Source organism: Psittacula echo (genome assembly GCF_963264785.1).
Source record: "Psittacula echo genome assembly, chromosome: Z".
Taxonomy (NCBI): domain Eukaryota; kingdom Metazoa; phylum Chordata; class Aves; order Psittaciformes; family Psittacidae; genus Psittacula; species Psittacula echo.
The window spans coordinates 27,794,690-27,817,695 of record NC_137742.1 but is presented as its reverse complement, the minus strand read 5'-3'; the positions used below and the strand labels follow the sequence as shown (position 1 = coordinate 27,817,695).

General features: G+C 42.4%; 1 protein-coding gene across 1 annotated transcript; it reads right to left on the bottom strand.

Moving 5' to 3' along the window:
* Positions 1 to 19,388: 19,388 nt before the first annotated feature.
* Positions 19,389 to 20,756, bottom strand: GCNT4 (glucosaminyl (N-acetyl) transferase 4; the record flags this gene model as incomplete). Its single annotated transcript, XM_080638660.1, has 1 exon — positions 19,389 to 20,756. The coding sequence occupies one exon, from the start codon at positions 20,754 to 20,756 to the stop codon at positions 19,389 to 19,391; it is 1,368 nt and encodes a 455-aa protein (XP_080494786.1).
* Between the last annotated feature and the right edge of the window lie 2,250 nt (positions 20,757 to 23,006).

Sequence of the window (23,006 nt, the reverse complement as noted above, 5' to 3'; positions counted from 1 at the left end):
GAGTTGCCTGTAAAAGTTCTGGTCTCATGATGTTCTCAGGCACCTTCCATAGCCAGAGCCACTTTCTCCAGGGAGCAACAAATGAGTGCCATTGAAACATGATCTTCCATTCCAGTTTCCACAAGCAAACACAACAGTCTTCAGTTCAAGGGAGGAAACACTTGGCAGCATATCAGTTTTCTAGGTAGCAGCAAACATGACTCATTGCTAAGATTTACAAGAGACAAAACCACAGGCTCAACACCCGTTTATGAAAATCCAGATTAACTCAACTGCACAGTGGAAAATCAGGCTTCCTCAATTTCTACAGAGGCATTGATCATTCCCTGACAAGTTCCCTGTGTGCATGCAACCCAGATTGCATTGCGCTTTTCTTCAATTTTATCCTACCCCTACCTATTTCTGTTACCAGTTTTGCTATTACTTTGCTACCTTTGACTGTCCTGGTCCACCCCAGAACAACCCTATTCTGAGTTTCCAGTAATTTTCTTCCAGATGGTGGCTTCTTGAAACTTACTCCTCTCTCTCAGCTACAAATAAATCTTCATATTCCCTTGGTTATCCAGTTAAGCACTGCCTTATTTCCCATCATTTGAGTTGATTTCAATGGGCCAGTGTTAATGGGTCATGGTTAGCTGATCAGGGCAGCACCTTCCTGGTGTTTTGACTGTCACCAGTGATCACACTTTCTCTTTGCTGCACCACATAGCATGTCACTCACTGTCACTATCAGATAAATGCTGGCAACAGGACACCAGATTGCTTTATGAGCTGTCTCTGTAAAAAAGGTGAAATACCATTCATCCTCAACCAGTGAACAGGTTTCTGTACTGGGAAAGAGGAGGGAAGCAGTTGCAAATGACATGAGAATGAAATTCTCATGTCATTTGACATAAATCTTCTTAGTGATTATAAATGTACATGACTCGTTGGCCCGTATTACAGCAGTCTGTTCTAATTTTAAAGTAATTTTTCATTAAATTAATAATATCTTTCTGGTTCATTTGTTAGAAGTCCTAGTTACTGTGAGCTGGATTAGGTAGAATGGGAAGATTTCCCAGGTCACTAGTTACCTCTGCAAATAAAAGTGTCCTGAAAACCCATTACACAGTATCTTAATAGATTTTGTATGAAACAAATGGATACTAAAAAATGCAGCTGAACGTTTGTATGTGCAACAGCTAACGCAAATGGAATCACATCCTGCTCTCAGCTTCCAGGACTTGCCTACACAAAACGTCCACTGGCACAGTGATTTTCTCATTCAAGCAGACTGCAAAAGTCTTGCTTTTCTGAAACCATTGCACCCTGGAGTGTGAGCCTCCTACTGTATCACTATTTGAACCAGACGTGTCATAGGAATAATTAATACCACAACAATAGTGGGCGAGACCTCAGTTGGTCACATCTCTTTCTCATAAGATGTTCCACATCTCTCCTACTAAAAAAGATGCAGCAGAGCTGTTCAGGTGAGAGAATCAAAGACATTAGCACTTTTGCTCATTAAGGATCCCTTATCTTTATCTCATGGAAGCACGCAGTAAGCCCTAGTGTAAAACCCCAGAGACTAGAAAATTAGGAGAATTTGAGCTCAATGGTCTAACTGTGGCAGAAAAGGAGAAAACAGACTTTACATGAATTACAGTTTTCTCCCTGTGGTTACAATTTTTATGCTTTTCTTAGGGGACAGCACATCACTGTTGTGGTTGAGGAAATCTGCTGCGAGGTGAGCAGGTTACTTGAAACTTCTTTAGGCAGCAAAAGGCTTGAGTCCGTGGAGGCAGAGGAGGGAAGAGGCTTTTCAACAGAGCCCAGATGACCTGTCAGGGCAGCACATTGAGCTCTCCCAGGGCTGGCCCAGCCAGCACAAACCTGTAGCAAGCCAGAACCATGACAGCAGGGTACGAGGGCTGACATAGCAAGTGTCTCCAAACTTGAGCAATCTGGCCAAGCACAGCCACCTTTTCCGCTATTTGACAGCACTGAGTAGCTGGACACATGGTGGGTATGTAAACTGATATTTCAGGTGGGCTGTAAAGTTTTCCTTAAAGCAGCCCTGATGACCAGTCTGAGGGGCTAGGTCATGTACTGCAAATGAAAGCACAGCCCAAAGGGTGGAATTTCAGTTTTGCTTTAAAAAACGACATCATAAATACCCCAAGTTGACTAACACACACCTTTACCACCTTTACCCTCTCATCTCCTGCCTCCCCTGCTTGCAGGGAAGCAGCTACAACAAGAACTTTTTCCTCCTTTGCCACAAACTGTAGTTACAAACCTTCTCCATGAATCATTGTGAAAACCTGGAAACTGTGTGGGTGATTTTTGCAAACTGCACACTCACCACTCATAAGCAGTGCCTCGGGTGTCCAATCCCACGGGTTTTCATCCTTAATGAAGCGCTGCCACTCACAAAAGCAAAGGCAGTGAATTTGTTTAAAAGGAAGGCTCTGTTTCGGGTTTGCTTCCGTCACTGGCTGACTCACTGTTTTGAAGGTCACTGTCTGAAGAGACGGTAGATGAGATTTAGGTATCAAAGATCCTCCCAGGGCTGTCATGAACCATCAGCAAAGAATAAAATCATCCCTACAACACAGAGTATGTAAGTGACCTTCCCTATTTGTCTTCTTTGTGATAAGGCTGAGTCCAAAACATTTCAGTGGCTCTTTCAGGTCATTACCATGTGCTTAGGGCAGAGCTGGTAAGTACTTTGTCTCAAGTACTTCTGGACAAAATTAGACACATTGTTTTTCAGGGAGTTTTCCTAATAGGTTTTCATATCATGGACGTCTAAAATGAAAAGTGAGATGGAGCATTGGGCTTCGTAAGTCAGTAAATAGCACTGTGAGGCATTTGTCCTACTGCTGCTACAGAAGCCAGTAAGCTAAATGGATTATGTGGGGTTTATTCCTATTTTCATGTTTCCTTATTGCAAGTTGTACCATTTGCAGCTTGTGTGTATGCAAACTGTCCTGAATGCTGTGTGTCTAACCCACCCTCTCATGTGGCATTTGCAGGAGCATTATACACAAAACTCAAGTCAGCAATTTTCAGGAATTAAAATTTCCTGATATTTTTCACTTCTCTTTACTGTTTGTCCACATCACTTTGCCTGCATTCACCACAGTAATTTCTCCAAGGTTCAGTTTCATCCCAGGTCAGTGCTTCCAGTGTCACTGCCTGAACTAGATGGCTGCATATTTTGCAGCAGCTCACTTTGCAGCATGGCAGACAGCTTGGTATCAGCAAATGAACCACACATTTTACTAACGAGTAAAAAAAGTCCCTTTGATAAGATATATGTTTTATTAACTTGAAAGAGTTTGCTATATTCCTGTTCAAGATTTCTAGGCGTGTTATTTCTGCATGATAAAAAAGCAGTACTGCTCACAGACATTAGCTGGGAAATCGCAAAAGCTCAACCCCAATGTGAATATAACATGACAAATCAATTTGCTACAGGGGTAAGAAACATATGCAAATGATGGCTATGTTGAAACGGAATGAAAATAACAACAAATGTAAAAGGAAGGAAAGCAAACCTTTAAAATCAAGAGGAAAGATTACAATGAACATTAGGGAAGTCCACTTTTAGGGTGAAAATTTTATGAAATTTATCTAAGCTTTAACAAGGTTATGTGCATATATGAACTTCTACATTCAAAGACAGAGGAATACAATCATGGTGCCAGACATCTTAATTAATAAGATATATTACTTTATATCAAGTAGCTGTATATAACCCTATCATCTTAATGAATTTATGTTTGCTGGGAACATGGTATTCAAGCTGCTGCTTCCTACCATTTGTGGAAATTCTATCATTCTCCTCTGACATTTTCTGGTCATCATTTGTTAGCCTATCATTAAATTGATCTAGGTTCCCTGTAAGATTTATTCATATGTGCTAAACTACTCTGCTGTCCTACCTCTAACGGTTAGCATGTATTAAACTCTATATTGTCTTATGGTAACTACTATGTCTGGACCTCAAAAAACGGCTGTGATTAGGTGATAGCTCTTACCCTGGAACCCCACAGTCATGGTACTCCCAAAACGGCGAGTTCTGATGGTGTTAACAAACAGTCACACAGCCTGTATTAGAAAGGAAGAGATAGTTTTGATCCAAAGGGATTGCTTTGGCATTGCAAATCAGGATGGCTCAACATCACTTGCTCTATGAAAAGTTTGTTACTTTTTTGTGCTACAATATCAGCACTGTGTTTCTTCAGGCACTCCTTTTTACAGTAAATTCTAAACCACAGCCTTCTTATTCCTCTATTATCTATCCTAAAATTCTCCTCATTGTTCCAATGAACTATAAAATATCTCTCCTCTTCTACTCCAGAAAGAGTTTGTTCCAGTTACAACCACTGTTCATTACAACCCCTGTTCATTACAACCCCTAAGAAACACGATATTTCTGCTCCTCCAAGTGTGTTGGACAAATGCAGGAATTTCATAGGTATTTCTTTTGTAATACGTAAGTTTCATTCTCAATCCTTGTCCCTAAAGGAAGAATAGTCTGAAGGAATATAAGGTGCACCTGGCTTATAGGCAGAAGGGTGACAGGCGCATGTCACTACAATCCACATCTGCAGGAGGACAGAACGGGTTCTTCAATCAATGAGCACGTCCTTGAGAAGAGAAGAAGGAGTTGCACCTGTAGCCTGTAAAACCATGGATAATTTTTATAAGAAGTGCATATGAGTAAGCTGAAAGCAAGCAAATACAGAAAGCTAATGAGCAAACTGCCATTAGGCAATTGCTTTGGGCATAATTTCATTAGTTCTCTAAAGATGGTCTACAGGATCTGCCTGTGCAGTACAGTTGTAGAAGGATTTAATGCATTTGATCTCTTAGTTCCATTTCCTGGCAGGTTTCCTGGTCCTGAGTTCTGCTGGCCCCAGATTCTGAAGAATAAAATCATGTTTATTCTAGCCAAGCTCAGCCTCAATGAAGTCTGCTGTGCAGTGGCTGTGTCCTCAGAAGCAGCTCAAGAGATGCTCTGCAGGTTTCTTGGTCATTGCAAGACAATTATGTAGGCTAGAAAGGAAAGAAGCACAAAATAAACAATAGACAGGTCAAATAAGGACATGAGCCCCTAATCAGTATCTACGAGGTAGATCTATCTATCTATGAGATCATAGTGAAAACATACGCACATGCACACACACATTCATCTATTTATACCCATCTATATTAACTTGACAGAATATACTGAGCAGAGGGTTCTCTTCTTTAATACTGTGGGAGGAAGCCAATAAAAGCAATCAGAAAAGAATCCTCCATGTGGCCTTCTGGGCTGATGCATGCTGCAAACATTCCCAAAACTGATGGAGACAGTATGATTAATTTTCATAAATTATTGATCTAAAAACAACTTTCAGCATCTAGAAATAAATATCACATTGATAGCTGTTGCATTATTCACTATTCACGGGCTGATTGAAAATCTGTGTGCTAAGCAGTGAGTCAAATGTTTATTCATGTCAGAGAGGTAACAAGGACATACATACATATACACTGAGCCACAGGGTTTTCGCAAGAGGCTTACTTCCTAATAGAGGTACCCCACTTGTTTATTATTTACTGATAGTTTGCTTGGCAGGAATCATTTCCACTTTAAATACTAAAGTTGACATCAAGTCTCAGAATTTCAATATTCATTCTGAATGCTCCAGTTCTGTGCATTCTGGGTGAGTGGCTAAGTCCAAAGTTTTAGCTCCTGTTCATATTGTTTTCTTGCTTATTTTAGACCACAGGTTTGAAGAATACAGCAAACTGGTTTTCCTTCCACCTGTCAAAGATAGTATACACCTTGGTAATTCATCCTTCCTGAGTTTATCAGGACATTTTTTGCAGACAGGTATTGCAGACAGGCTACAGAGTACAATTTATCCAGCCACAAGTGCAGAAAACAGTGCCACACAGGACAAACCAGAAGTGGAAGATGAAAAAAGGAGTCAGCAGAAGGATAAACGTATTTTGGAGAATATGTAAAGAGTATGTACATGCCATCAAGTTCTTAATATTTGGTCAAACCCTTCCTGAGACTTACCTGTTACAGTCGCACACTGACTAGACATATTTTCACTGAGAAACTGGCAAAATGTTTCATCTGAAAACCACAGTTTTTCATATTCAAGTGACTCCAAAACCAAGGGGAATCTTTAAAACTTAACTTTTTTTCATAGGAAAGTCAATGTGGTCACAGGAGAAATAATCAGAATTCCAGTATTCTGTAGAACAGCAACCTCAGCAGATATTTTCTTAAAATTTTACTGCTGACTTCCTCAAAGACTCACATAATTCAATATCAAGCTCAGAGCTTTGCTTCAAATCATAGCGTAATTAGCATCCAACTGACACTATTTAAATGGCTTTGTCATAGCAGAACCCAAGCAAAACTAACTTCTTTGTACTTCTAAACTTTTTATCTCAGAGATACTCTGCACCTATGATGTCTTGTCTCTTCTTCCTCAAGTATCACTCATGCTTTGCTCTCACACCTGATTACCTACAGTCTCAAACACACCAAATTCCAGGGCTGCCTGAATTTATACCTTTGTACAAATGTGGGAGGGGATGGAGACAAAAGCGATAGCACTTAAACAGTGGCTCACCTGAGCGCAATAAACCCAGCATACACACAGTAGCATTATTTTGGCTATATTTAGGCCCACAGAAATTGCTGTTTCTTTACGTACAGATCCATGAAGAAGCTAAGGCCCCAGGCATGTGATACAGGCATTGGCCCAAATCTTAAACTGGAGAATTGGAGGTCATCTTAGATAACCTGCATTTTCGAAAGCAATAAAAATAATAATGGAAAAACACTGAAAAAAGCTTAAAAGAACAAAATTCCTATCGGGAAAAAATAAATTAAAAAAAAAAAAAAAAAAAAAAAGAAGAAGAAGAACCTCCAAACCATTCAGATTTTATATATACTCTGCAAGGAGCTCCCCACCACCTTTATGCATTCACTACCTTCTCTACCTCTTCACAGCATCAGTGTTCCCATGCACCCTTCACATCTCCTAACCTCCCCAGCTGGCCTGCAAACCTTCCTGTTCCCTCTGCTAGGGCCTGGCATGGCTGTGCCCCAGGGAACATCCCTCTGTGCATCCCTCTCTCCCTCCCACAAACCCCCTGGAGCAGCAGGACCTCTGGTTCGGCCACTGGCCACAGAAGGCACTGCTGTCTTCATAAAGCAGCCCTGCTCCGAGAGCAGTATCTACAAACAGATAATTTTTTTAGCCAATTTAAATGTGAAACAAGTATTTCATAAATGAGGGTAATGAGGTTTGTCCATGGGGTCAAACCAGTTGACCAGTCCAATGCAGCTGCAAGACCACAGTCCATTTAGTAACACTCCTGTGGCCCTAACACATAAAACCCCCTCTCAGAGTCATTAAATATTGAAGATATTTGGCAGCAGAAGTGTAAAACTGATTTCCCATAGAGGCTATTCCTGACACTGGAAAAGAAGCAAAAACCAAGCTAAGTCACTGGAGCCACAGAAAGAAGGGATCAGTCTCTTGATGCCAAGAGCACAGGCACGTGCTCCTGAGACAACACTCAGAATTACTAGCAAAAATTACATCTTGCTTCTGTTGCTCATTCACACTTTAACCATTTCTCTTTCCTCCTAATATTTAATTAAACTTTAATCTTTCTCTGAGGGGGCTCCCACAGAGCCTAATGAACTGGAGTTTAAAACTCTGATTCAGGAAATGGAAAAACAGTTTCTGGACCTGGAAAAGTTGCTTGGCAACTGTCAAGAATTAGGCTTCTGAGAAAGCCTTTGAGCAAGCCCTGTCTATAATTTTTAAAGCAACCTGGTGGCAGGAACAGGATTCCTGTGGAGGCAATGAACAGCGAGGAGAAATACTTTGAAGTCTGAAGTGGGATTATGCTGGGAGAGAAAGTAGTTACGTTATACCAAGGAGCATTCAAGGCGTGACTGTGCAGCACCAGCTCCTCTTCATTAACTTCAGCTGCAGATGCTGCTTTTCAGTAGCATAAGACCGCTAAAATCTTCAGTTTGGCTTTCAGACCAGACTAGGTTTGTATCACTGGCTGTTAACAGTCCCTTAGCTTGTAAACCAAGACTTTCACCATGTGTATTAATACAGACAAATGTAGGATGAGAGCTGACATATAGCATGCTATTGCTGCAGAACCTGCAATCACAAGTGACAGATGCAGACTCTTCTCATGTACCAGAGCCAGGAGCACAATTAGCTGTGGCTGACACCTGAGCCCCGATACTTCGAGTCCCAGAGCCAGTTTCAATCGCTGGTGCTAGGTAATGCAAGGGCCTTTTGTGTTTGTGATGGTCAATATGAGCAACTTCCACTTCTCACATGAATATAGCTGTATTTTTTACTAAGTTGACTCTACGATTTTACCTGCAGCCTTGATCAAATGCATCCTTTCTTCTGCATAATACTAACCATGAAAAATTACAGTAATTCCCACATCAAGCCTCAAAGTTACAGCCAAACCACCAGTACTTTCAAATATCACAGGATCAAACATACTCCTTGCCTATCTGTTCCAAAGGCAAATTCCTTTGCTGAAAAAGAAATAAAATTGAACTTCATTGCTGATATCTGGCGTTATGTTCCAGCCACTAGACCTCCGTTATATTTCCCTCTGATAGATTAAGCAATACTGTAGCAGCAGATTTGTTCATTTTCTACATTTATGGCCCAAGATCAAGTTGCTTTTTTGCTTGGGGCTAAAAATAAGGCAGGTATCTCCATTTATCTGAAGCACTGACATAACGTCTTTTTGGCTGCTTTCCCTTTCCTCTGGGTGTTATTTTACTTTAATCTGGTCATGTCACTCACCCATAACTCAGCTTTCATTAAACATTCAGTATGTGGCTCATTCACATCAGTGGGGTCAACTGCAGCAATGAACAATGGCCTGGTGATGCCTTCGAGGACATCTCAGCAAGGAGACGCATATGGATTTGCTTTTCTCTATGTATCACACAAATGCAGAACATGATCGAATGGCTGGTCACAATAGTAGACTCAATAGAAAACAGAAATAGAAGGATTTTGCAGGAGCATTTACCCAGCAGCAGAGGAAAGGAGAATGAATCCATCCTTAGAAAGACTTCAGGTCCAGTTTGTTGTGAAGCAATGTAATCATCCAGAAGTGGATTCAGCAGCTATACCTCCAGGTGTGGGCATTCCTGTCTTCAAACACACTCCTATCCCAGCCTTGGAAACAAGAGAAGCTGCTGAGTGCCGTGTCCTTTGGCTCATAGCACTCCAGGACTGCATTCTTTTCTGACTGTGCAAAACCAGCCAAATCTTAACCGAACTGTCTGGCCAGGTGATTCTGTCATCCCTATGCTTTGACTGGGTGCACAAACATGACCTTCTCACCAGTCCTGACAGCTAACCCAACCTTGGACATTCAGCTCAATTAACAGCACCAGAAAGAGAACGCAGATCCTACCCCCCTTATTACCCAGCAGCCATTGTGCTTCCTGGAGCACAAAAGGGCCACTACCCCACCATGCCTCTGCTGGATGACAAAGTGACAGCCACCAGAAGGATGACTATTCAGAGCAATCCCTCTCAGACACTATGCAAAGTGCCACTTGTCTAATAGGAAATATTTCAGTTTAATTTTAAACTCTTTGTGAGCAACTCCCAAATTTCACGCTATCATCAGCTAACCTGGCAATCGTGGAATGCCTCTAAGGCAGCTGAAACCCTTGTGAAATCAAGTTCATGTCCCTCTATCCCTCAGCTGGACTTGGACACTATGCAGAACTCAGAAGTTCAATTGTTATGAAATTCAAAATAGATTTGAAGAAAATCTGTTAAAAAAAGCCAACTAAACAAAAACAGTAGAATAATGACAGCAGAGGAAACTCTGTTTTGAAGAAATGGTGGCCAAACACTTCAAGGCTAAGCAAGTAAGTTTCTGTTGCAAGTTAACTTAGCTTGCGAAGTGCAATGCATTTCCTTAACACAACCCAAACCCCCACTTTCTGCATCTGGTCATCTGAAGGGAACATCTCCACACACCTGACTCTCAGCTTTTTTTCTTGTTGGGGTCCAGTATCTTATCTTGACTCTTGGCTCTCGACTCTCAGTACCTTGTCTCAACTCTTTCCCAAGGCTGCACTATTGAAGCTCATCATCTGTCCTGTTTATCTACTCCAACAGCCTTTAACACTGTCGGGTAGGATCACTGCCCAAAGGTTTTTCTAGAGATGTGGGACAGAGGCTGCCTCTTCTGCACCCTCGCTTAGTGATTGCAGTGAACAATGCCTCACCCAGGTTGGGAGGAAAGCACAGCCTCTTTAGCACCAGGGAAGGTGACAATAGTGCCAGCAACAGCTCTGTGGTGCGTACATTTGTCCAGCAACTGAAATGAAAGCATCTCACTTCACGTAGACTGAAACAAAAACTTCCTGGTAAGCTACTGAATTTTAGGACAACTCAGTTATTCAGATCTTCAGCTCCTTACGGCATTCAGAATCTGATTCAGTTGTCTTGGTTTCAAATGAGGGCAAGGCACGCAGGACAAGAAGATATGCTCTCTGTGTCTGTTTGCAAAATATAGGTACAGAGATTTTAAATAAATCTTCATGTAAGAAAACCATAAGAGAGAATTCCAAGATTCTTCAGCCAATAAAAATAACACAGATAATACAATTAGTTGGCTGGTCTTGAAAACTGTAATGCTGATGTGCTCTAATGAAATAAAACACAGAGTATGTGATCTGCCAGCTGAGCAGGCGGAATCCAGCTCAGTTTCTGGAGGCAGCTCTGTTCTCAGGGGCTGCATTGTGCAATTACTTCTGTGCTGATGGCCAGATGATTTTCTGGTTCTGCTTTACCTTAGGGAAAGTCTGGAATCCAAGGCCTGGCAGAGAAATAAACCATCTAAACCTGCTTGTGGTTTCACAGGGTACAACGACAGGGCAAAGAAGAGAGATGAAGCTTTACCAATTCCAGGCATTCACACCCCAGCTGAGCAAAAGTTTGGAAATAAGAGTGTATTTCTAAGAACATTATTTGCAATACTGAAGTCAGAGAAGTGACTTTCCAACTGGCTGTAATAATGGCTGTATGTATTTTATCCCTGCTCATTCCCAGCATCATCTGCTTTTTCAATTACTTGAAATTACTTTCCCAAACCAACTTGGTGGGTTTTGTTTTTCCCTCTTTTGGTGATGTACATAATCGTACTCCTTTGGATGTATCTTTCTATCACAGCTTTTTTATATAGAGCCTGTACCAAGCAGAATTCAAGTGAAGAGGAAGAAGTTTGGCATAGGAACAAAGAATGTCTTTGACAATTTTTTCTTGAAATACAAGTGGAGTAAGATATGGGTAATCTTCTAGTGATGGAAGCTCCTAACTGTTGTACCAGTTCAGGTGCAGGGTGGCTGAGCACATGCACATGTTCTGCTAAAGCAAATTAAATGGAAATTTAGTCATGCCACATGGTGATTGTATTAAGAAAACTTAGATCTGCTACAGGACAGGAAACAACTTCTGGATTCCAAAGCAGCTTAGTGTAAATGACAGATGAGTGATAAAATTTAGTTGATGTGGGTATCTTAAGACCATAAACGACTTGGGAGTGCTGTATTAGATGGTAAGAAACGATTGTAGGAAACAAAAGCAAGCATAACATTTCTTGGAGAAAATGGTATGCTGCCTTCAATCCTGCTGCTTTGAACATCTAAGAATGAGGAGTTCTACATTTATGCTAACTGAAAGGTCTTTCAATTCATCTACAGCTAATTTTTCCAGGAATCAGATAAAAATGAATATAGCACCTGTATTTTTATCCTAATTTCTATGGCCCCTAGCAGTTTAGAGCTAAAATATTTGCATGTAGTTATTTCCAACTCCATGATTTCCAATTCCTATTACATCTATGAATAAATGGTGAATTGAAGCTCTACAGTGTAAGATGCAGTGATTCTTGTTTTCCAGTTATTATGCTATGGTGCTAATGCCACCTGCAGCATCTCTGTATACCCTCTTATCTTCTCATCGCCCCAGGTAAAGCTTAGACTTGCCAGCTTTTCAATCTCAGAGAACAAACTCAGGCACAGAAAAGAGGTTCAGCAATAGAAAAGCTGCTGCCTTTAATTAAATCACAATGAAGTTTCTAATTGTAGCCCAGGGAAGAGTCTTTTAAATAAACTCATGTGTTATAGCAAACACTTGAGAAGCAAGGTGGAAGTCAGTCACTAGTGTTTCAAATTAGCACATCTTTAAATCAATTTCTACAAATAACAAAGAAAGCATCATTAAAAAACCTTCACCTGCCTTGAGCAAAAAAACCCAGAGAGTCCTTCTTCCGGCCTTTTCTGAGGCAACCAGCACAGCCTCCTCAGCCTTTCTGTAACACCCTAGTCAAGCTACAGTGTATTTTCAAGATCTTTCAGAGCACCTATTTTTTAGAAGAAGAGAAACTGACACAGGCTTTGGGCACTTCTTTTCCTCAATGATCTTTTTCTCAAAATGTATTAAGTCTAGCTTACCTCAATCAGAGGTGGCAGCAGCAGCCATACTACGTGCAAGCATTTCCACTTAAGCAGATCTCTTGTAAGACATGTACATGGCAGCTCTGTAGCAAGAAAATGTATTCTACCTGTCTCCCTTTATAATATACCGTCTGCCTCCTTCCTGTCTGTGATGAATTGACCCTGGCTGGACACCAGGTGCCTACCAAAGTTGCTCTGTCACTCCTCCTCCTCAGCTGGACAGGGTGAGAAAATATGTTGAAAGGCTCATGGGCTGATTTAAGGACAGTGAGAGATCACTCACTGGTTACTGCCACAGGCAAAATAGACTTGAGCTGGGGAAATAAATTTGTTACCAGTCAAATCAGAGTAGGATTATGAGAAATACAATAAAATCTTAAAAAAAACCCCAAACCTCAAACAACTACAAAAAACCCCCAAACAAACAAAAAACAAAACCCAAACATCTTCCCCTTACCCTTCTCTTCTTCCTGGGCTTAAGTTCATTCCCAATTTACCTCCTCCCTACGAGCAGAGCAGGGGGACAGGGAATGGAGGTTGCAGTTAGTTCATCACATGCTGCTTCTGCTGCTCCTTCCTCCTCAGGGGGAGGACTGCTCACACTCCTGACCTTGGCCAGCAACGGATCCACCCCGTAGCCTGCTGGTACTGGCTCTGGCAGATATGGGGGAAGCTTCTAGCAGTTTCTCACAGAAGCCACCCCTGTAGGCCCCCTGTACCAAAATGCTGCACACAAACCCAATACGCTGTCTCACTTGAGAAAATGCCTCACCCGAAGTTTCATGGGTTTTGCTTTCTCCCTTTTTCAAGAAGGACTGGAACTATAAAGACTATTATACTGTCACCACAGGAAAACCAAAGAGCCCAGTAGTCCGGGGGATTAAAAAAAAGAAAAAAGCAGGATAGAATATTCAGCTATCAGCTCGATATTCACCAAAAGCACTGGGGTGCTTTCAGTATGGATTTACCACATCTTACTAACAGATCTCATTGTTCTGAAGTATCATTTGTATGTGAGTGGAAATTATCACCACCAAGAATGATGCGAGTTCTGTAAAAACACCAAATAGGAACAGACTATTATACCTGAACTAAAAATCAAGGTCACACTGTAAACATACGCTAGTGTGCTACATATAAACCAGTATTTGGGCAGAAAATGTGGAGTTTTCATGTTTATACATTCTGCTTCAAATGCCACAGTAATGACACAGCAGCCCTAGAAATGCTCAACAGGCCAAGTCTGTTTTAATTACAATTACAGATTAGGTGTCTAATTTCTGGTCTTTCCTGTCACATCCTTTTATTCCAATGTCAGAGAAAATAGTATCGAGGCATTTATGTTTGTATATACTATCCTCCTGACTACACGTCCAGCCTAATAAAGTCATTAGCTAGACAAGTTCTACATATATTGTCTCTGCATCTCTTTCATGAAATCTCATTATGTCCTTTTTTCCTTACTTGATGTTGCTGTGTTATAATGCATTCAATGTTTCTGCTGTTTTCAGCCATCAACAGAACGGTGGGCTGGACCTTCGCACAAGAGCTGACAGCCAGGAACATCACTAGCATCCTGCCCACACATCCTTCCTGAGCAGGAAAATAAGGTTAATGGATAGTCCAAATGCTCCATGCAGCCAGGACGGGGCAGGATGGATGGAAGAAAGCCAGCATGGGGCTTCTTCAGTTAAAACAAAGCCAGCAGAAACCATCTAATATGTGCAAATATATGTGCATTCCAAATTTGTGAAATAGCTTACAAGAGGAATCTTTTTCAGAAGTGAGGAATGAGAAGAGAAGGAGAGGAAAGGCATGTCTGAACTTCAGTAAGGAAAAGAAAACAAAATCCCTGTAAAAGCAGAATGGCAGATAACTGTCTATAATCTAAGTTCCAGCCTAAATACAACTTCGCATTTGCTTTGCTATAAATTGTGTTCAGCCACTTTTCTCACAGAGAGAAAGCAGTTTGTAGATCATGACTCAGGTCCATTTTCAGCAAAGAAAGACCTACCTGTGTAAAGAACAAAGGTGAAGAAGTCAAATTGTTACCCACCCCTGTAGTCTAATCACTTCACTATGATGCAGACATCGGTGTGGCATCCGCATTGCTGGACACAAAGAAGATAAAATCACTCAAAAGTTAAGAAACTTATGTTTTGGCTGCTTGTTTTCTTGGACGCTTAGGAAAACGTTGCTGCAGAATGCTGCATAATCCTCCTTAGAGATCTGCAAGATTCCCTGGGACAAAGCCCAAGAAACCCAGCTGAAGTTTAGTGTCAATCCTGTTCAAGTGCGAGGTTCAGTTAGATGATCTTCCAGCCTCAGTGATCTATGATTTTTGTTATTGCCTTTCTACATGCTTGAATAGTCTTTAACGTTACCTTCAAAACCCAGAAATCCTATTATTCATTAGAAAATAAGCACTTCATAAAGTTGCAACTGTGCCTATGTAATTACAGCTACCAAACATACCTTTGTAATGGGTGGTGCTGTCCCATACAGTGCCAACTCCACATTCCCTTCTTTACTACTTTGGAAGCATGAGCTGCCTTATTTCAAACTAGTTAAATTACAAGTATCATTTAACCCAATTCAGTTACAGCAGCACAAAGTTGAATAGTGATTAAAATTATTTATTTCAGTTAAGTTTAATGTGCTGATGGGTAATTTTTATGTTTATGGCAGAGCAAACCTCTCAAACACAAATGGGAATGTGCCTACATATGTCATACCTAAGCAGCGATCAATCCCTTCCAGGTGACTACCCCCAGTTTATATAGTGGGCATGACATATTGTGGTATGGAATACTCCTTTGGCTAGTTTGGGTCAGGTCTTTGCTTTCTCCCAGCTTCTTGTGCCCCTCCTCAGTGGCAGAGTGTGAGAGACTGAAAAGTCCTTGATCAGGGTAAGTATTACTTAGCAACAACTAAAACATCAGTGTGTTACCAGCATTGTTCTCAGACTAAAGCCAAAACACAGCACTGCAGCAGCTAATAGGAAGAAAATAAACTCTATCCCAGCTGAAACCAGGACAATATACATACATTAAGCCAGTTTAACTGAATAAAAAATTATAAATGTATGATTAAATATCAATTTATGTGTACAGAAGGCTGTGGCTTAGCCCCCTGGAATCCTACCATCACCTTCTATTAACCTTTTACCACATGGGGATTCTCTATGGTATATACAAGTACTGATGTATGAATCTGTAAATACTATCAACATTTCATTTTCTACAAAGTGTCTGTAAATCACATCAAGTCAGGACAGCTCTGGGCAGACATGGCAAGTCACTGAAGTAAGCAACATGTACTTTAAAAATAATCCCCATTTATTCCAGAAACAATACGTCAAACAAATACTTGACCTGTGTTTCCACAGACTCCATAAATAGTTTGATAAGCAATTAATACAGTGCAATCAACCCACACCACCCATAGGTTTAGAAGTGCTTAGCAAGGTAATAGAACTTTGCTGTTCCAATTTTACAGCTGGAAGAGCTGAAACAGGAAACTCGGATGACTTGTCTGAGGTGAATGAGGAAAAATGCGCACAACTCCCAACTCTCAAACCCAATCTTAAGCCACAGATGACTTGACCATGACTAAATTTATGAACAAAAACTGAGCCTGAGACCAAAAAGTTCTTTGGTTCTTCCAACTCAAACAAGAAACAAAGATTTCTCACAGATATGAGAAATGGTTGTTACTGCAGCAATTTATGAATCGATAAGACCAGATATCCCAGAGTTATTAATGGGAAGAGGCCCCTTAATAAAACCCAGATGGGTAGAAAGTGGACAGTGGCACAGCGCAAGCTGTAACCCAGGGACCACTGGAAACACTGAAACCAAATATGTGGCAGAGCAACATCCCAAAGAAACTTCCAAAATGCCAAGGGGCATTTCTGGGTGGCAAGGGTTTCTACAGAGACCCCCGAACTAACAAATATTTCCCTCATGCTGCATGGTGAGTCCAGCTGCAAGGAGTCTCCTGGGCTGCTCCATTACCAGGAGGCCTGGCAGAGCTATGGGAAGCAGAGGCTGTTGTAGAACAGTTGCTCTACAGCTGAACTAGGGCTTGCTCAGCAGCTTGTCAGCCTGGGATTTTGGTGGTGGCCACAAGACTTGCACAGCAAGACACTGCTAGAAAGGGTCTTCACTTCTGCAATATGGCTATTCTTATGCTTACTGTTTAATTTTGCATGCTTTGTATTTTAACACAGCAACAATTAGAAATATCACTTGTTATCCACTGTGTGTAAATATACTGTCTCAAGAGGACTACCCTGGATTTGGAGAAGGCTGAGGTTCTTAATGACTTCTTTGCCTCAGTCTTCACTGGCGAATGCTCTGACCACACCACCCAAGTCTTGGAAGGCAGACGCAGGGACTGTGAGAATGAAGACCTTGGGCCCACTGTAGGAGAGGACGTGGTTCAAGACCAGCTTGAGAGCCTGAACGTGCACAAGTCCATGGGACCAGATGAAATCCATCCACGGGTCCTGAAGGAGCTGGCGAGTGAAGTTGCTAAGCCACTGGCCATCATATTTGAAAAACCATGGCAGTCAGGTGAAGTTCCCGACAACTGGAAAAAGGGAAATATAACCCCCATTTTCAAGAAGGGGAAAATGGATGACCCAGGGAACTACAGACCAGTCAGTCTCACCTCTGTGCCTGGCAAACTCTTGGAGCAGATTCTCCTGGAAGGCATGCTAAGGCACATGAAAAACAAGGAGGTGCTTGGTGACAGCCAGCATGGCTTCACTAAGGGGAAATCCTGCCTGACCAATTTGGTGGCCTTCTATGATGGGGCTACGAAACTGATGGACAGAGGTAGAGCAGTTGCCATCATCTACCTGGACTTGTGCAAAGCGTCTGACACTGTCCCACATGACATCCTTGTCTCTAAATTAGAGCGACATCAATTTGATGGGTGGACCACTCGGTGGATAAAGAACTGGCTGGATGGCCACACGCTAAGAGTTGTGGTCAATGGCTCAATGTCCGGCTGGAAATCAGTAACGAGTGGTGTCCCTCAGGGATCGGTGTTGGGACCGGTCTTGTTCAACATCTTTGTCGGTGACATGGACAGTGGGATTGAGTGCGCCCTCAGCAAATTTGCCGATGACACCAAGCTGTGTGGTTCGGTTGATACGCTGCAGGGAAGGGATGCCATCCAGAGGGACCTTGACACACTTGTGAGGTGGGCAGATGCCAACCTCATGAAGTTTAACCATAACAAGTGCAAGGTCCTACATCTGGGTAGGGGCAATCCCAGGCACAACTACAGGTTGGGCAGAGAAGAGATTCAGAGCAGCCCTGTGAAGAAGGACTTGGGGGTGTTGGTCAAAGAGAGACTTAACATAGCTAGTAGTGTGTGCTCGCAGCTCAGAAAGCCAACTGTATCCTGGGCTGCATCAAAAGGAGCGTGACCAGCAGGTCCAAGGAGGTGATCCTGCCCCTCTACTCTGCTCTCGGGAGACCTCACTTGGAGTATTGTGTGCAGTTCTGGTGTCCTCAACATAAAAAGGACATGGAACTGTTGGAACAAGTCCAGAGGAGGCCACGAGGATAATCAGGGGACTGGAGCACCTCCCATATGGAGACAGGCTGAGAAAGTTGGGGCTGTTCAGCCTGGAGAAGAGAAGGCTGCGTGGAGACCTCATAGCAGCCTTCCAGTATCTGAAGGGGGGCTATAGGGATGCTGGAGAGCGACTCTTCATTAAGGACTGTAGTGACAGGACAAGGGGTAACGGGTTAAAACTTAAACAGGAGAAGTTTAGATTGGTTATAAGGAAGAAGTTCTTTACTGTGAGGGTGGTGAGGCACTGGAACAAGTTGGCCAAGGAAGTTGTGAATGCTCCACCCCTGGCAGTGTTCAAGGCCAGGCTGGCCAGAGCCTTGGCTGACATGGTCCAGTATGAGATGTCCCTGCCCATGGCAGGAGGATTGGAACTTGATGATCTTAAGGTCCTTTCCAACCCTAACCTATGATTCTATGACTGGGATTTCACAGGAGGATATTTCTAAGGCAAAGACAGAAATGAAGATTTACTTCCTTTGGGCATGGTTATCTACTCTATGGGGGTGCAGTGACGGCCCTTAGGGCACGCTTGTAAAAGCCTTTGAAGAATAACAGCACATAATTCTGTTTCAACCACCACCAGTTTCATACACAAGGCATAGCACCTGAGCACGTGCTTCACAGAACGAAAAGCAATGCACAGATGCACTGGGAGAACAACACTATGGACAATGTGGTATCTGAGGATCTTTCCCTTATATCGTCCATTCATATTCACATTGCAAAGATCTTTGTTAGCTCCCACAGGTGGGAAGTTTGGGACTTCAGATGAGGGCACATGGCTCATTTGGTGGCATGCTGACCTCTTGGTTTTGTCCATGAGATGGGCACTTCCAGTTTTCCTGAGGTAGCAGATAGAGAGGTCTTTGTTTCATACCTTTAGGAAAAACAAAAGTGAAGAAAAACGAACCAGGCAGTGAGATGTGTTGGAGTTTCCTAGGAAAACACAAACACACTTGATGCAAAACATGTCTCTGAAATATTCCACTGGGACAGACAGCACCAGAGTCTCCAAAAGCAAACCTCACCCTCTCAGAATCACCCTGAAGAACAATTACAGAATTACTGTGGCAATCTACAACACAGTTAATCAGAGAGGCATGACTTTTTATAAATAAATGGCCAGGCGCCTTTCTCTCCAAGGCCCTGAACTTCATGCAGAACGGACATTGCTTGCTCATATCCTGCAGCAGAGGAACTTCACGTGCTGTGCCACAACAGCACACAGTACTGACAGCAGGGAAGACAGTGCTGCTTATAGCGAGGCATTCATAGAACTTATGTGCAGAAAGTATTTATCAGACGACAAATATACCCACTCTTTCTGTTGTTCTGCCAGCTTTTCTGCCAGGCATTTTACCAGGACAGGGTCCACTTTGGAGTCAAACTTGTTGGCAAACCAGTGTCCATATTTCAGAAGCCATCTTAATTCCGCAGCCCCATAGATGCAGACACTGCGAAGGTGGGTACCAGTGCAGGGAGGATACAAATGTTCCTCAAGATAATTCCATTTCACCAGACGAGTTTTGCTTTGTAGGTCTGTTATGTCCTGGGCCGACCTTGGAATTTCCCCAGGGACCCCAGGAACACGTACAAGAGTGGCCCAGAAATGTTCATCTGGAGAGTACGTATCCCTTGACCACTCAAAAAAATCCTTTGCAAGAGAGCTTTTAAGAGTATATTGAATAAATTCTCTGCTTAAAACAAAATAGGCGCTGCCTACAAATACCTCAATATTATGAGGTGGCAGATCCTTAGAAATGTTGGTTTTTACAGGCATCTGCACATATTCATAAGGCACTTTCAAAAGTTCATAGTGATAAGTAAATCTTTCTTTTTTGCTACTGCTCGGCTTTATAGTTTCCAGCATGTTTCCTCCACGGAGTTTCTTCAGTTCAACCACCAACTCAAAATTTGACCTCAAAGGGAAATCTTGGCCACACAAATTAATAACATACTTCCAGGGGACTGGAGACTCCATCAAATCAGACAAACAATTGAAATCGGCTTGCAGCCGTGAAATATGTGCATAGTCCACTGTCTCCAATTTCGATGCAATGAAAATATTGGGGAAACATTTAGCTAGATTGTTCACAGCAGATTTGAAACTTTTTGCTGCTTTTTGGTCATAATGGATGCAGTAAATATTTTGATGACTGTACAGTGAATGTATGAGTCTTTCTACCATTACTGCATCTTTGTGAACAACCAAAGAGTAGGCAATTGGAAAACTCTCCTCCTCTGGAGAAACAGGTTTTAGGTGGTATTTCCTAAGCGAACGATACACATGGCAAGCACTTGTCATTGTGACAACATCTTCATCGGTTAAATCTATTATCTCTTTTCTTCTTATCTCTAAACTCTTGCCAATTTCATGGGGATCTTGTTCAAATATAGACGAGCAATTAATTTTGTACTGGAACTCATTTCTTAGGTAGGAATACCTGTTTCTAACATAAGAAGAAGTGCTCAAGAAGGGCTCAACCAAATAAATGCCCTTAGAGGGAAGAAAGTGTCTTTCAACATGGAAGAGTTTCAGCAGTGCTATCAGCCACCCCGTAACACACAGGATCAGGATTTTCCTTCTTGAGGGACATTTGCAGGGACACTTGTGTCTCTTCATCCTGCAAGTAAACACAGACATGGTGGTATTTTAAATCAGGAGCAATGCATCAGAGGTAGTTCCAGGTTCTAACAAAGCTATGTGCACATTGGTCTGCCTATGGGATAAACAACACCTTAGCAGGACAGGCCAGTGGAAATACGCAGTTTCTTCTTAATCATCATTTAATTGAGAGTCGGACTTTACCATACTAATAGTCAAAGATTTCATTCGCCTGAATTAGCTTGACTGAAGGCAATAAACCAACTGGGATTTCAGATGATTTCCAGCTAAACAACAGTGCTGGAACAAGACTCCCACTGTTTATTTTCCAAACCTTTTTTTAATTTCTTATGAGTCATGAACTGAAGTACAGCAACCTCTGCACTGGCAGAAACATGACTGTCCTCCAAGTGAGTAGGAAGGACTGTTTACTCTCCTGAGTAACTCCAAGGGATTCAATGGGAGCAGCAAGCGGATCTCTTTGTGAATCTGCAAAGAATGCATGCTTAAGGGTAGATATTAGTATTTTAAACAGAAAGCTTTAGAATTCAGTCAGAGCATCCTCATTGTCTCCAGCACTGGAGCTGGCCCATGAAGATGTCCAAGGGGAAATCAGTTTCCTTCCCGTCCTCTCCCGAAAGGGTCTGACAAGTCCAATGTCCTCCCTCTGTCCAGATTTGTTCTGGAAAACATTGCTAACCTGCCCTGAACAGAGAGATGGATGAAGACTTCCATGCACTGGAATAACTATATAATGTAACCTTTTGAGGGCAGGAAGGGCAGTAATGAGAAATAGTGCAGCGATCCTGTTCTCTCCCGTGTGACACATTCTCAGATTCAACTGTAAAAACGTACACAGCCCTTTTTTATGCAGCAGGGTATTTAGTAATATTTCTGTATAGCAACTTAACAGCTGAGGTGTTACCACAATAAAAACTAAACACAGTGATCATCTTTCCATATAGCTTTACCAGCTGAGTGCAAGCAGCATTGTAGCTATCCCCGAATTAAAATTAGACCAGAGCCCACACTCATGTGCAGCACTAAACTTAGCTCTGCTTAGCTTAAACTAACTCTACTTTGCCTCTAAATTGAACAGCTCACAATATTTTCTCTTGAGAAAAAGTTATTCCGGAATGCTTCAGAGTGAATAAAATGGTGGGATCACTGGAAGTTGCTCAGATGTCAGCAGATCCCATTGTAAAATCAAATACAGAGATGCGCATGCAACACTTGCTGCAAGACTAACTCAAACATCTTTAGCATTCACACCAATATCAGGTTTTGCAAGCTGTAGCTTCAGTTAAAATGCAGCCTGTTAAGGTACAGCTGCTTCATTATTATGTTCTCCTTGACTTCGCCTTTCCTTGTGCATCTTTCTCTTTGATATTTCTCTTCTGGGGGCAACAGAAAGGATAAGGAAATGCCACATCCCTATCTAACCTGGGGGCACCAGGTGTAGACCAGGAAAGGAAGCAGGGTAAGCCAACACCTACCTATGTTGCACAAGGCAGCTCAGCAGGCCAATACAGGTTTTACAAGCAACCTCCAGGTACAAAGAGAAAAACAGACCTATCTCCCCACAAAGCCAAGAAAGCATACCTTCTCTCTTGGCCAGTAAGTGTTCTCCTTCACTTCTTTTCCAAACTAATCCCAGCTCAGTGTCTAATCCAGGTGTCCCCTTTACCTACATCCTCCCTGTACCTGTGCTCCTGGAGAAAAGTCACTCTCAGAAGCTGCCTCTAACGAAAGCCAGGTTTCCAGCCATGTGATAGAAGCCCTGCAGAGAGAAACACAGCTAACCTGCCCCCGTTTTTTCTTTGATGCGAGAAGACCTGTGTGGTGAGACCTCCCTGTGAAGCCCGCTCTGTGCCTTCACCTGTTGGTCTCCCTAGTTATCAAGGACAACCCTTGCCACTCCTGGCTGAACTGGGCTCACCCCATTCAGGGACCAAATCTTCCTTTTCCCTCTGCCTTCTTCCAAAAGGCAAAAAGAGAGCCGGAACAAACAAAAGGGAGTGGAGGAGGAAAGCACATCCTCCACTGCTCCAAACCCCTCTATCTATGGTAGCCTTGGCCAGCTTCCACCCAGTGCCAAACATTCTGTTGCTAGGCAAAACAACAAAAATGCTATCGCGTCACACCTCCCTGCCTGAAACTAGTAATCCAGTCTGCTGGAGCCCAGTGTGGTCTGGACTTAGACCAGGATGTGCAAGAAATCACCAGCACGGCACTAAGAACTCCCTCCCTGCACGTGATGAGCAAAGG